The sequence below is a fragment of the Protopterus annectens genome, chromosome 1.part2 (assembly GCF_019279795.1).
Source record: "Protopterus annectens isolate FY-2018-M chromosome 1.part2, PAN1.0, whole genome shotgun sequence".
In the NCBI taxonomy this organism is placed as follows: Eukaryota; Metazoa; Chordata; order Ceratodontiformes; family Protopteridae; genus Protopterus; species Protopterus annectens.
This window is the reverse complement of record NC_056727.1, coordinates 473,561,070-473,576,595: the sequence shown is the minus strand read 5'-3', so window position 1 is coordinate 473,576,595 and position 15,526 is coordinate 473,561,070. Positions and strand designations below refer to the sequence as shown.

At 42.1% G+C, this 15,526-nt stretch overlaps 1 protein-coding gene across 1 annotated transcript in view; it reads left to right on the top strand.

Annotated features, from left to right (window-relative positions):
* RALGAPA2 (Ral GTPase activating protein catalytic subunit alpha 2) overlaps positions 1 to 15,526 on the top strand; it is a 4,189,194-nt gene that overhangs the window by 773,360 nt on the left and 3,400,308 nt on the right. Inside the window, exon 10 of the mRNA XM_044060158.1 lies at positions 3,798 to 4,028. Coding sequence (XP_043916093.1) covers positions 3,798 to 4,028 — 231 coding nt within the window. The remainder of the gene's footprint in view (positions 1 to 3,797; positions 4,029 to 15,526) is intronic.

The following is a 15,526-nucleotide window of genomic DNA, read 5'->3' as shown; positions in this document are numbered from 1 at the left end:
ACGTCTTCAGTATTTCTGTGCAGATCTTCTTCATGGATGATGTTTGTGCTGCAGCTACTTGGGTTAATAGTCATACCTTTATTACTCATTACAAAGTAGATCTGGTCTCTAGGGGAAGAGTAAACTTCTGCGCAACAGTACTCAGGAATATCCTTTCTTAGAGTTCACCTGGGATTTAGGTAGCTGGGGACTGTCACACATGTTGAGGAATGATTGAAATGCAACAACATCAGATAAAGAAGTTATGCACTTACCTTAACGTTCCAGGTGTGTTGTCTTGTTTTCATTCTTCCTCAACTCCCCTCTCTCCAATCCCCTACCTTTTGTTTATGACTTCTGGAAGAATGCGAAGATACTGTGGAAACCAAAGTTTCTGTTTTTTGAGCTCCAGATAGTGGTTTCTCATACAACCATTATTTCTTTTGTTATTTAGTAATACAGGACAGTGAACAGGATATGAGGTATGGAGGGGAACTTGAGCATTATGGGTAAGGGAGGAACTCGAGAGTTTGCAGTAGCCATGAGCTGTATAAAGTGACTGAGTGGGATCTGAGGATTGGATCTGAACCCCACATGTTGAGGAATAATGAAAATGGACAACACAGATGGAATGTTATGATGAGTACATAACTTTTTTTCAGGTAACATGGCTTCTGAATCCCCATGACTTTTTTTTACTTTACTCGTTAAGTCTTTATGGGTACATCTAGGCCAATAACACCAAACCGATAAAGGCATGAAAAGTAAAGTAAAAAAGTCATGGGCATCTGTGAAAATATGGACCTATAAACCTCACCAGCCTCATTTGTAATGCAGTGGAGCTTAACAGAGACATTAGCAGTCTGTAAACTCCGGACCCAAAGCATTTTGGTTTTGTTAAAGGTAGATCCTGCCTCCTAAACTCAATGGACTTTTTTGAACAAGTCATTTAGGCATTGGACTCTAGCAGATTTGTTGACACTGCATATCTGGACTTGGCCAAAGTCTTGGAATACAGTCACATCTTCTGGTATCATTGATAAACTAATTGGACTAAATATAGACCTGTATGTTACCTGCAAGGTAGCAACCTGTCTCACTGACAGAACGCACTGTATTAAAGATGGAGCTACACACTCAACCAAAAGAGTAGTTACAATGGTATACTCCAGGGATCTGTTCTGGAACCCGTCCTCTCTGGTATCTACTTCTCTGATGTCAGGGCTGACACAAAGGGCTTGTGGTTGATGATTGCAAACCAGGAGCTATCATAAACACCCCAACTGATGAGCGGATTCTCTAGGAGGGCCTAACATGCATTAACAAGTGGTGCTTAGACCATGGTCTCAACCTAGATGCCAAGAAATGCATCATGGTGTCCTTTGCCAACCTCAGGCACCCATGCTTTTATCACATAGGTAAGCCCCCCCCCCCCCCCCCCAATGAAAATTGACTCCTGTCTTTATGGACTTGGGCAGTTTCATTGGAAGTGAACTATCCTTTGGCCGTTATGTTACCATCTTTTATACAGCCAGATGGATCACAAAGGCGGAATGTATAATCATCCCTCCCTTTTCCTTCTTTATCAATCTAGTTAGAGAGTATAATGCCCCATATGGTCTGCACTTATTTAAGGACATGCCCTAGCTTGTGTGACTGCAGCATTTCCTTACTAAGACAGTCAAGAGCTTGTCCACCTTGCTCTACTCTGCCTTAATGTACTGTTACTGTTTTCTGTGTCCTGTCAGTTTTTTGAGAGAGGACCTCTTCCCAGCCTACAGAGCCTCAAAGGATCCATTCTGATGCAATTTCCTTCACATCCACAAAATTAGTAACACCCTAAACAAATAGAAGCTGCTGGCATGATATCTATCTGTCAGAAGGAATACCTCTTTGCTGAGGTAGACTTCTCCTGGATGTTAAGTGTAGTAGTTCCCTGATTCTGTTTAAGAGCAGCTTGGATGACTGGATGGATAATTATAAGTACACCCCCGCCTGGCCTCTTAAACCCCTTATTAGAAAGCAGAGTTAACCAGGTTCAAAGTAATTCTTCCTATTAAGAGGCAGTAACTGTTCAAATAATTCATCATGTTGTGGGTCTGGTGTTAATTTAATGTCTTGGTAAATTCAATGTGGGATCGTATGGCTAGGCTGTAAGTGGTCTGTTGAATCAACAGCCTAGTATTAACCTATGGATCTATGTCCTTGTTCCTAATATAAAAATTTCTTCAGCAGTTAACTGTTTGGGAAAGAGTTACTTTACCTGGGTGTAGCACTTTACTGATACAGTAAGGCACAGTCTTTGATTATAAAATTGTGGGCAGTGGCCAGCAGTAAAAAAACAAGGTCTCTGTCAAGTGTCTTAGATCATGAAAGTTGGGGAAAAAAAGCATTTTTACTCACTGTGGCATTTAAATACAAAAAATGTTGGAACTGTTATGATATGCCAGATAAGCAATTGGTAATAAAATAAAAATACTAAATACTTTTTTCTGAGCACTAAACAATGTGTAGAAATATGAGAGAGAGAGAAATATACTTCTAGGGTAAGGTTAAATACTCTTGAGTGTTAGTTTTCCCTTTTAGTGATTCTGTACATTCATGTTAATGTAAACCTAATTTATATATTTGCAGTTTACTGGATGGTGTTTTTAAACATTTTCTTGTGTTAACGTTCTGGTAAATTACCTTGAAGGAATTATGCATTTTAAAGCCTTGCTTCATGCTACCATGAGGTTGGAATTTTATTTAGACTGTATAATGTTTATTTTGGTGATGACTTTTTGGACATTTAGAAACTTCTGAGATGTACTGAAGATTAAGAAGTACTTAACTGGTCATTGGCTGTGTAGCTCGACAAGCACAACCGGGAGAAACTACTAAAACAGAGAATGAGAAGTTCAGCAGTAAGAAGCACTGCTGCACCATGTTAGAGACATTAAGGTTATTTAAGTCCTTTATGGCATGTTTTTCTTGCTGGGTACGCAGAAGAGGATGCGAGTATTTATTTTTGTTTGCTGCCCTTGAACCTCATCCTAGTAGTCTGGCATCCAGTGTCCCACGTGTACTAGCCATCCCCCTACCCCAGACTACTGTGGTATTGCTGGAGCCTGTTCTGTATCCTAAAGGCATCCTAAGGGCTCAGCCATCTGTGCTTCCATCTGGGAAGTTTCTTCTACTTCCCTTTGTTTGGGCCACACCTCCCCTAAGTGTGTAATTGATGGACACTCCCATCTCTCCATGTTGCTCAGTCGCCTGAACCGCTAATTGAACCTGGGTTGCCTGGGCTGTAGTCAGGGCCTTATCCCTATATGCCACTTGAGAGGTCCAAAATGGAGTACGAGTATTATCAAAGTTATGAATGTTGTAGTAGTTTTAAGTCATTCTTGTCTGAAGTTCTGCAGTTTAGCTGTCCGCTATGCTTGAATAATTATGAATTAATAATAGTTGATTAAAGGAAGATCAGGATAATTTGTTTAGTTTCTATCTGCTAAACACATTTGTAGAGTGATTATAAAGAAGCTGACGGAGAGCTCTGATTGTATCATTGAAGCATATCCTGACATCCATAATGAATATTGTGATGCATGTATCAGCTGACCACTTTCTGTATTCTCTTTGCCTTTTAGCACAGACTTGTGTAAACTCATAATTGTCTGAGAAAAGAATAAAAAAAGGCAGCGTAAAAATTCATCTTGCTTGTGTATGAAATAATTATGTAATTTCTATACTGATTATAAGGTGGTTCTCTGGAAAAAAAGGGAAGAACATAAAACTAAAAGAAATGTTAACCTTTTTTAAATTTTGTTTATCTACAGACTGTCACTACTGGTAGTGCAAGTCAGGAGAAAAACACTGAGTCAGAAACTGATGGTCAGTTGGAGCAGGAGAAGTGCCATTCTAATAGCAGTACCCTGTCAGATAGGCGGCTCAGCAATTCTAGTCTCTGCAGCATAGAAGAAGGACATCGAAATGAGTATGATCTGGTGCAGCAGATTTTACTTTCATCTCGTGATTATGTAAACTTTGTTAATGAAGTATTTTACCAGGTAAGTGATAGTGGTACTGTAAATCTTAGAGCACAGGCATCAAGAAAATGAAATCATTAATTGAAAATATCATGACTTTTTATTTCAGTAATTCTATTTAAGCTGACAAGGCAGCATTAAATTTAACTTTACCTTGTGTAGCTTTGTTGATTGACCGTACATACATGTTGTGTATGCGTCAAGTTTAACGAATCAAAAAAGTATTTTGGTGTGGTCAAACCTTAAGTAGTAATTTTAATTGGTAGATGCTTACATGTTTATAAGGAGTAAAGTTCTTCTTGCTTGGACTTGCAAAATCATTATCACCTATTATAGTGCTAGCAGGATTTACAGAGGACACCTTTAAATAATCTGGATTACATTGTAATTACATAGGTCAGTGTTAAAATGGGGGTAAGGTTGCTGCATTTCTTATCAAAATGCGGCAGACATAATTTTTTCTCACCATGTTGAAGCCATAAGGGAGCTGTTTGGCACTAAGAGAAAATGGTACCAGTAAAGGTAGGGAGGTTGCAGTATTAGATAAAAATTGAAAAAAGGGGGAGATGTGGTAAGAGGAAGTTCATGTTCTTAAATATTTTAGGGCTGATGCTTCAGGCAGTAGGAATATTCAGCAGATGAAACTTTCCCATGCTGCCAAGCGCCCTCCCTGTTCCACCATGCAGCGTGCATCTTTCACTCTCTAATTTTTTTGTCACGATCAAATTTTAGTTGGAAGAATTTTTTTAAGATGCCTTTTATTTTGTTGAACTTTGACGTCTTTATGTGTGACAGTTTTCTCATTTCTGTTGCTTTCTTTGACAATTGCAAGTTTCTCAAAAACTTTCATTTATTTGTGTTAATGTTTCAGTTGTGCTCACTGGTGGGCATACCAAGTATAGGTCCATAGGTAGGTACTAGGCTATTGGCCCTAGGGCCTGTATATAAGCATAGCCAAAAAGGTACCCTGGCTTTCGCCACCCAAGAAAATTATTTTCCTGTCCCCCTGTCGAGCAGAGCCACAGAAGTGATCCCCGGGGTGAATTTCCTATTTCCCATCCAAGCATCAAGATTTTTCTTGAAGAGTGCTAATGAGGAGGTAGTTTGTTCCAGAGTATGGGAAATCTCTGATGCAGGAATCTATCCATCCAGCATGTTCTGTTTATTGTGGTGACAAGGTTTAGGTCCCTAGAGCATGTAGCTCGGAGGGATTGGGATTTCTTTAAATGGAGCATGTCCAACAGCTCTGGGTTTGACATAACTTTGCACGTTAGGCAGAGATCGCCTCTGAGTAGGCGATATACGATGGAGTAAAGCTAGAGTTTTTTGAGACTGGCTGTGTAGGGTATCTGTTTGAGGCCAGTAATCCTCTTTGTGAGGCATTTCCAGTTGTTGTAGATGTCTTGTGAGGTACATACCAAAAGGGACATTGTACTCTATAATGGGTCTAATGAATGATGAGTAGAGGGGAACAATTGCCTCTTTTTTCCTGGATGAGAAACCTTTTGTGATGAGGTGTGCCACGTAGAAGGATCTCCTGACTACTGTGGCGATGTGATTATCAAAGGAGAGACTACTGTCCACCTGTGTCCCAAGGTCTCTTATCACACTTTGTGTTAAGTAGACTACCGCTTATGTGGTAGTTAATGGGTTCAGAGTTTTTACCAAAAGGGATTACAATGCACTTTTTGGCATTGAGCTTGAGGCCATGGCTTTGACACCAGGCATCTGTCTCAGTGAGGCCCTATACTAGGATGTCAACATCGTTAGGACTTTCGATTATGGCTCCTAGTTTGCAGTCATCTGCGAACTTCATTAGCCAAATACCTTATGTGTTAGCCTGTACTTCAGAGAAGTAGATACCAAACAGGAGAGGACCCAGGACTGAACCCTGTGGTACCCCACTTGTCACTGGTCTGAAGTCGGATTTGGAATCTGTTACTTTCACAGTGTGAGTTCTGTCAGTGGGCCAGTTGGCAACCCATCTTGTGACCTAGGGATTAATACCTAGTTTGAGTTTATCTAGAATTCCAGAGTGGGGGATGGTGTCGAAAGCCTTGGCCTATTGATAACATCTGTAGAAATCTCACTGTCACATATGTCTTGTCTGTTACCAATATGTGATGGATGACTGGCACAGATGGATGTTTGATTCCCATTACTACTAACCCAAATGTCACATGGATATGTAAAGTCCAAGGATTAGAGACCTTGGATTTGCTTCACTGTTCCAAATAGGTCTGTTGGTCACCAGATGGATTGTCACTCAAGTAAAACTAATGGTATCCAGCTGGTTAAAGTAGATTAAAGAAAAGTGCGCACAAGTCTAGTTTTCATAATCAGTTCACAAAATGCATCTTGTCACCAACAGCAGAAACTGAAAATGCACTACTGTCATGGGTTTGGACTTCCAGTCTCTAAACCCCAGACTATGAGTGCACACTGTTCACTTTCAGAACTTAGTCTTTGGCGTATCACTGCAGACCCCCTTCACACCATTCAGTCTACCCCTTTACCCATTGTAACTGTTTTGCGAGCACTCAGATACACGGGCACAGAATTCCTAGGAAGAGCTGGCAAAATTATTCAGTTCCCCTCAGCTTTCGTCCTGGCATGGTCATACTACCACCAGTCTAGGTGAGACCAGTAGTTCAGATACACTGGTTAGCTGCTCCACTTGATTTTAACCAAATATAAATATAGTAGTCAATATCTTTTACTGGTAGTAGGCTCTTGCTAATTGATGACAGAAGCCATAGCTTGGCAACCTATGTTGTCCAGTTTCTCCCCTCTCATCTAGTAATATGACAATAATGTCTGTGTAAATAATAAATGCCAGCCACAAAAGTGAATAAATCTTTACTTAAACAATGAAGAAATCAATGTTGATACAGGTGAAATTTACAGAGATCTGCCAGTGGAAAGAAAATAGTCCATAACATAGACAGAATTTATACAGAAAAATGATTTACAACTAAAGAAAAATTTTATCTGTCTCTGACTTGAAGAAATACTTAACCTTAACTAATCTAAATTAGAGAAACCAGCTGAAGACGGAATTCAAAAACATGTCCCTAACGCAAGACAGAATTCAAAAGTAAATCATAAGATGTGTCCCAAGCAAAGGCTAAGACCTTTCCGTGGTTTCATTCCCAGTTGTATAGTCGTTTTAGCTTATTGCTCATGTATAGAAGCCATGGACCAACAGATTACAAAATTTCCTTTGCCCGTACAAAATGTCTATTTGCATGACTATATTAGTTTCTTTTCCCCACAAAGGAATAATGCATTTACTACCAGTAAAATATACATCTCATAACTTTTTAAGTAGTAATGATAGCTTTCTCACTGTTCTGCCCGTCTGCTACTTTCAAGTACATTTTTATTGCATTTTCTGACCAATGGCTTTCCTTTCTCCAAACCATTGTGTGACTTTATTACATGCAAGTTGTATGCCAGTATGCATGCAAGTCTCTCATGAGAAACTTCAGAAAGCCTCAGTTTCTATTTTAAATATGTTTGTTATCCTTTTACGTCTGTCTCATTTCAGAGAAAAGGTTGCACATTCCAGGGCCACGGGAAACATGGTCATATGTTAGATGTTCTTTGTGTTACACTGTTGCAGACCTGACTTGTGGGATTTCCCGCCATAGAAGCCCTTGGCTGGCCTGACTACCAGAGAAAAATCTCCCTCCTTTTACAGCCAGAGGATGCTCTGGTATAAGGGGAGTCAGCTGGTGTCATGATCTCAGTTCTTTCTTGCCGTCAGTGCTCGAAGCAGAGATTCAGTCAGTGAGTCAGTAGGTCCGCACCAGAGAGAAGACCTCAGAAAACTAAGTACCCTGTTGGGGAACCCTTTTTATATTTTTTTTTACTAATGTCAGGAAAAAAAACAATAATTGTCTCTGTTGTGGTAAACAGATTCCACACAGACTTCCATTCTTTTTGTGTAACTTGCTTGGGCCCAGATCACAACGTTCCCAACTGTCATTTCTGTGCCCGATTCAATTGTAGAAGTATTGGATGTAGGGACAAGATTTTAGCTAGGCACCTCAGATTTTATACGGTTTTGGATTCTCATAAGCATCTCTTTTAAGTATCCTGCAGCTGATCCAGAAGACATGACCTTTGGCCCCAAAGGAGCCATTGCTAGCTTCTCCAGAAATCTTTTTCCCCACAGATAAAGCAGGGCCCTAGATAGATGTGGCAAAACTTCTGCCATCTTATCTGTGAGGGCATTAAACTGCCAGTTCCACATGATAAAATGCCAGGAGACTTTACTGGATCAGGTGAGACAGAAGCTAATGACTTTAGAGAACAAGGAGCTCTCTAAAGAGTTACTGGACCTTTGCAGTTCCGGCTTCCAGGCAGCAAGACATTCCCTCCACTGTGAGTATGATGCTGTGGAAGCCACCAGCAGGGCTGCAGCTACAGGCTCTAATATTAGGAGACACGCATGGCTGACAGAACAGTCCCTCCCAGAGCACGTCAAACCAAACCTGTTTGTTGCTCCTTTGAACAAGGAATTCCTTTTTGGCCCCAGAGCAGAAGCTGCCCTCAAATGGAAGACAAGACCAAGTCTGTGTAGACTGTTAAAGATTTCCTGCAGGTGCAGCCCCTCGTTTCAGTAGAAACTATCCTAAGCATTGGTCATTTCCCTGCAAATCTGAGGCTAGGCAAAGGAAGCCACACAGGGAAAGGAGCCAGAGGCAACACCAAAGACCCAGGCAATGGCATTCATAAACCTCTAGGCCAGGGAGTTTCAGACCACAGGTCCCTGGTAGAGAACAATCATGACTGTTTCATGATAGTTCCCCTTCCCTTCCCCTCCCCTCCCACCCCCAGACTTGGAGGAAGGCTAGCTTTATTCCAGGGGAATTGGTCCCTCATAATTTTAGACTAGTGAGTATTAAACCACCATTTCAAGGGGCTGCAAGCTCAAATTTAAGCAGCCCTTGAAGCCGTCAGGCTTCCCAGACATCCTCCCTTAATCAAAGGGCAGAGGCTGTTTTTGAAGTAGAGATGCTACTTGTCCAGGGCTTGGTGGAAACTGTACCCGAACACCAAAAAGGAAGGGGTGTCTACTTCAGACTCTCCTAGTTCCCAGGAAGAAAGGCGCATGGTAGCCTATACTGGACCTGTCTACCCTCAACCAATTCCTACAGATCTCTTCAAAAACTCTTGCCCATGATTTCTCCAAAGGTCTTCATGGTTACCCTAGAGCTAAAGGATGCATACATGCATATTCCCATAGAGAAGTCGCCTAAAACTTTTTTATGCTTCAGAGCAGGTACCAGGCATTGTCAATTTTATGCTCTGCCCTTGTCTACTGCTCCCAGGGTCTTCACAAAATGCTTAGCTCCTATAATTGCCTTCTGCAGAACAAAGGGGGTGCAAATTTGCCCCTATCTGGAAGCTTGACAAAACTCAACTCAGACTTAATGTTCACCCAGAACCTCTTAACCTCCCTGAGGTACACAATAAATCATAAAAAATCCCAAACATACTCCACAGGCAGAATTGTGTTATTAGGGACTCTACTAGAGTCCACACTCAAAGGCTTTCTTGCCTTCAGACAAGGTCACTTTCCTGACTCTGTACTTTCAAAAAATCATGGATAGGAACTTTCTCACAGCCAGAGAGTACCTCAGGGATCTTGTGTACATGGCATCTTGCATCCTCATGATTGCCCTGGCCAAGCTACACATGTGGAAATTCCAGTGCTACCTCAAGAATGTGTGGTGCCAGCTTGCCCAGCCACTCTCAGCCAAGATCAAATGAATTTGTTGCCTCGAGGAATTTGCATGGTGGGCCATGACTTGCTCCATCAGCTTGGGTCCCTACTTCAGACAGTCCTCCCAGGAGCAAAAACTGACTGCAAACACCTCAGAGGTAGCCTGGGGAACACAGTTCAACCACTTCCAGATGCAAAGGAAGTGGGACCACAACCTCAAACAAACACACAACCTTAAAGGAACTTATGGCAGTCCAAAAAGGTCTTCTAGCCTTCAGAGAAGGATGGAAACCAGGAGTTCTAGTGGAGAAATCAAGTACCTCAGTCATGTACTTAAACAAGCAGTGGGAAAATACTCCTACCCAGCTCTGTTACCTGGCAGTGGATGTTTGGGAAACAGCACACTATGGTGTTGCACCTTTTGGCTCAATACTTACCAAGTGTGCACAACCAACTAGCAGACCCAGCTTAGCAGAAATCTGTCAGACCCCCACGAGTGGCAGTTGCATCAGGAAACCTTTCTCAGCATAGGCAAAAAATGAGGAATGCTGCAAGTAGACCTGTTTGCCACCACGGAGTTGAAAAGGTTTTGCTCTAGGGACAAACCAAATTCAGCCTGGAAGACAGATGCCTTCTCATTTCCATGGACAAGCCTCTTCATATGTGCCTTCCCTCCAATCCGTCTACTCCCATGGGTGCTCTTAAAGGTATGGAAGAGGGGCCAGAGGTGAGACTCACAACCACAGACTGGCCCAGTCAGCACTGGTACCCTCTGCTGTTCAGCTTAACCAGCACAAAACCATGGCAGCTAGCAGCTGCCACAGAGATTAGATCGTGTGACACAGAACAAGGGAAAACGTTGTGCAACCCAGCCTGTGGTCTCTCAGATTGTCAGCATGGAGAATAACTTAGTTTTGCAGGGATCCTAGCTTGGACAAACAGGTTCAGGACATCCTTACAGAGGCCAGAAGGCCTAGCACCAGTAAATCATATTCAGCTAAATGGAAGAGATTCTCCCTTTGGTGTGGGCAACATGCTCAGAATCCCCATCTAGCCAAGATCACAGTCATCCTGTCCTGTCTATCAGGTCTTTTTTGACAAAGGCCTGTCTTACTCCTCCATAAAAATTCATGCCTCAGCTAATCTCAGCCCACATTCCTATCCAACCCCCTATCTCTTCTCATGTTCTTATGCAACAGTATCTTAGGGGGGCTAATCCAAATCAGGCCACCCAAAAGGCCTCTGGCCCCACCCAGGGACCTTAATTTTGTTCTGGAAAAAATACTTTTCCACCATTTGAACCAGCTTTCTCCGCTGACTTAAAATTCTTGACATGGAATACTGCCGCCTTGTTACCTATCATTTTTGTTATAAGGGTTTCTGAACTGCTGGCACTCATGGCAGTGGAACCTTTTTATAATCTTCCATCCAATACAGTCTCTCTCTCAGGACCAACTCCTCCTTTATGCCCAAAGTGTTGACAGACACCTCCTTAAATCAAGCCATACATGTGCCTACCTTCTTCCACAAACCACAAAATGTAAGGGAAAGAATTCTTCATTCCTTGGATGTGCATTGGCAGCTTTGTTACTGTCTTGGCAGAAAAAAGACTTTGAGAAAATTAGACCAGCTGTTTGTGGCCTTTGCCACACGTTCTGAAGAGAAACCAGTTTCCAAATGGACCATTTCTAAATGAATCTCCCACTGTATCCCCTTCTGTTACAGCCACCATGGTAAGAAGCCACCTGATATTGTCAGGACAAACTCTACTAGGGCAATTGCTGCCTCGAATGCCTTCCTAAAAGGCGTACCCACCAAGGACATCCTAGAGGCTGCAACCTGGTCTTCAATGCATACCTTCACCACATATTACCACCTGTCAGCCTTCTCCAAGTCCAGAACAGGATTTGCTGCTGCCATCCTCCAGGACACCCTTTCCTCTACTTAATCCACTTTCCACCCTTCTCAGCTTTGGGAGCCATCCCAGAAGTGAAGACTGTAACAGTGAAACATGAAGAACATAGTACAGTTGTATATACTTACCATAAATGTAGATGTTCGACTGTATTCACTGTTATAATATTCTTTCCTTCCCTTCTCCCCCCTAGCCTGCAGGGTAGGCTAGAACAAGCTTCTTCTTTAGTCAAGGGGTCCCTCCTCTTGCCTTTTTCCTTGTTTAAATTCTCTGTCAAAGATTCATGACTTTGACCTCCATGTAAGAGGGCTCCTACGTTCAAGGGACAAGAAAAAACGGAGACCATGAAATCGGCTGACTCCTCTTATACCTGACTGTACTAACGTCGATCAGGGCATTTTCTGGCTGTAGGAAGAGGGAGGATTTTTCTCTGGTAGTTGGGCCAGCTAAGGGCTTCCACGGCGGGAAATCCCACAAGTCAGGACTGCAACAGTGAATGCACTTGAACATCTACATTTATGTAAGTAAGCTGTACTTCTACAAGAGTGCCACCAGTCTGCACTAAAAAAGAAAAAAATGCATTGTATTTTAAATCGGTATACTAATCATCCTACCTGTCTGATATGATTAAAGGGTCGTCCACCACTTCCTGGATCCAAATCAGCAGCGCTAGTGGTTCTTTAAGAATTTTCCTCTGGCATAATGCTCTAGGTCATCCATCTTCCACAGATCTCGCTTGCCGTCATTGAGTACAGATGTCTTCATCTTAGTTCAAGCTACGTGCTCCATTTATTATCAAGAACAGTGTTATTCTTCCTAATTTTCACTTCAAAATTTAATTAGTGTTTTTTTCCAACCTCATCTAACCCTTTTGGGTTGTATGTTTTAGTTTACAGCCCATTTTAACCCTTTTTTGTTTTAGTAATGTCATGTAGGCTTTAGGTCCTTCCACAGTTTGCCTTAACACTGCTAAACAGTGTAGAAATGTGTGTGTGTACAGATATACGCATGCGTGTATTGTGATTATCAGGAATAAAAGTTTGCAGTGCATAGTAGTTGGCAGTTAAAGTTTTTGGCAACTGTATTTCTTGAGTACAATGTTTATGTATTTCTAAGCTTAGATGTATGTACTAATGGTTAAGGAAAAGCACTTTCTCAAGCATTTCAGTTGTGGACAAAAACTCCCACCCAGGACACCCCCAGCCTTTAGAAAGAAGTTAATTCTGAGGGGACACCCCCCCCCCCAGATCCTACCTTAGAGAAGCCTACGAAATATAAAAATAAAGATAAAGTCAAAGAGAAAATCAGGGTTCCTGAAAGTAAATTAAACAACTTTGGTCCTTCCTCAGATTCATAAATGCCAAGACTGGAACCACTCTCCCTTCTTTGGTTCATAAGTTCATTGGTGTGTGATATGCTACCGATCACTAGGGCCTTTTTAAGCCTAGCCATGCATCCAATATCACTGTCAAGTTCTGGTACCCTTGATAAGTGTTAAGCAGGGGCTTGGGAGAAGAACCATTTATTGGCTGCCTTTGTCCATTAGAGACATAGGTGCAAGCTAGGGATGAATTTCCTGTTCCCCATCCAGTTGTCTAAGTTACACTTGAATTAGGTTAGGGAGGAACTCTGCTTCACATAGATGGGGAACCTGTTCCAGAGAAGGAGCAAGTCTCCAGGATATATATACTCGTCTCTCCAGCAGGTCCTGTTTATATCACAGGCAAGGTTTAAGTCTTTAGAATGGATAATTCTGGTGCTTTTTGTTTTGTGGATATGCAGGAGGTCCATCAGAGTAGGGTTTGACCATACCTTGAATGCCAGGCTTAGATATTCCCACAGCAGCCTGTAGGAGACTGAATACAGGGTGTTAGGGCTTTGAGGCAGTCTGCATGTCACTTATGCTCTGTATTCTTTTAGTGAGGAGCCTCTATGGATGTTCCAGTTGTTAGATGTGCCTGGTTAGGTTCATACCAAAGGGGGCACTGTACTCAGTAACAGGTCTGATGAATGCTGAGCACAATGGAATAGTGATCTCCTTGGACATAGATATGACATACCTTTGCTTATAATTTGCACAACATAGGAAGATCTGCTCACTACTGTAGATGCTTGATGTCTGTCTGTGTTTCCCCAAGTTCCTGACTATTTAGTCATCTCTTACGGGTGTGTTGTCAGTATGATAGTTACCAGGGGTAGATGACTTCCTGAAGGATGCAATTGTGCATTTCTTCTCATTTCGCTTTAGTCCATGTCTCTGACATAAGTTATTTGTCAGCCCTTCTTGGAGAACATTAGTGTCAGTGGGAAATTCTCTGACTGCTCCTAATATGCAGTTGTCTTCAAATTGGGTCATCCAGAGGCCCATGACATTGGCCTTAGCTTCAGAGGAGGAAATGCCAAAAAGGCGAAGTCCCAGGACCAATACTTGAGAGATGTCGCTTGTGACTGGCTACTTTGTAAAGGTGGACTCCCCAGTTCTAACTTCCTGAGTTCTGTCTGTGAGCCAGTTGGCTATCCACTGAGTGGCATAAGGGTTTACACCTAACTTCTTGAATTGCCAACAATACTCGAGTGAGGTATTGCATCAAGTGCTTTGGCCAGGTCAAAGTAGGCAGAGTGAACCATTTTGCCCTCGTCCATTGCTTTCTTGAGTTGAGTAGGCATCACCTTCACTTGACATAACCAAACTGGGTTGAGTCCAGTTTCTGGAGATATCATTATTGATCATTTCCATAATAATTCTTTCCATGGCTTTGCATATGAGTCTGAGACTTACGGGTCTGTAGTTTCCAGGATCTGTAGATGTGTCTACCTTTGTGCAGAGGGATGACTGTTGCTGTACTCCATTTGATAGGCACAAAACCTGTTTGGAGACTATGGTTAAATAGTAATTCCAGAGGGCCTTATAGATCATGTTTCATGCTGTTTAGAAGGCATCCTATGATATTGTCTGGGCCCAGTGATGCAATATTCTTGGCCTTGGAGAGAACATTGAGGACCTGTTCCCTAGTGAGAGTTGGAGTTGTGTTTGATGGTATTTCCTGAGGGGAGGTTGAGGGGGAGAGAAGGGTAAAGTTAGAGCTGAATTTGCTTGACAGTAGGTTTGCTGTATCTTCTGTCGCAATATAGGTGGCTCCATTAACAATGAGCTCTGCATACAATTGTGTATTGCCTTTGAGATTGCAGACTTAGCTAAAGAATGCCTTGTGGTTGCCCTTGGGCTGGGAGGCCAAATGTACCTCAGATTTGGCTTTGGTAGACTTAATTTTCCTCTGAGTTGTTTGTTTAGTTTGAGTGCGCTTTTATCTTGATGGGTGCTACACCTCCTAATTTTTGCCTTAATTTTCTTCTATTGTAGAGCCTATTGATGTTGTGATTAGACCAGGGTGACTTGATTTTTGAGTTAGTTCTGTACATGTTCATGGTGTGTACAGCTGCCACTATGCAGCTATTAATATGTTTGTATATAGTTTTTGTGAACAGATTTGGGTAGGCAGCAGTGTTCTCAGAGATTTTGGAGGCTTGAAATTTTGCCAGGTTATCACTTAATAAAAGGAAGTTAGCCTTAGAGAAGTTTCTGAACATTCCAGTGTTAGTTTTGGTTTTGGGTTTTATTTTTACTTCAAAGGAGACCATTTTCTGGTCTGACCTACCGGACAGGATATTATACTAGGGGGATTGCAGCACTCTCCCATATTAGTGAGTACCAGATCTAGTATGTTTGTGCCCCTGGTCGGTCGGCTTATTGACAAACTGGGTTAACAAGCCCTAATGTTCATCGTGTTTCACTGTTGCAGTCCTTACAAAATGGGTTATTCGGCTCCCAGTAGCCCACAGTTGGCCAGAATACCAAAGTCCTTGGTATAT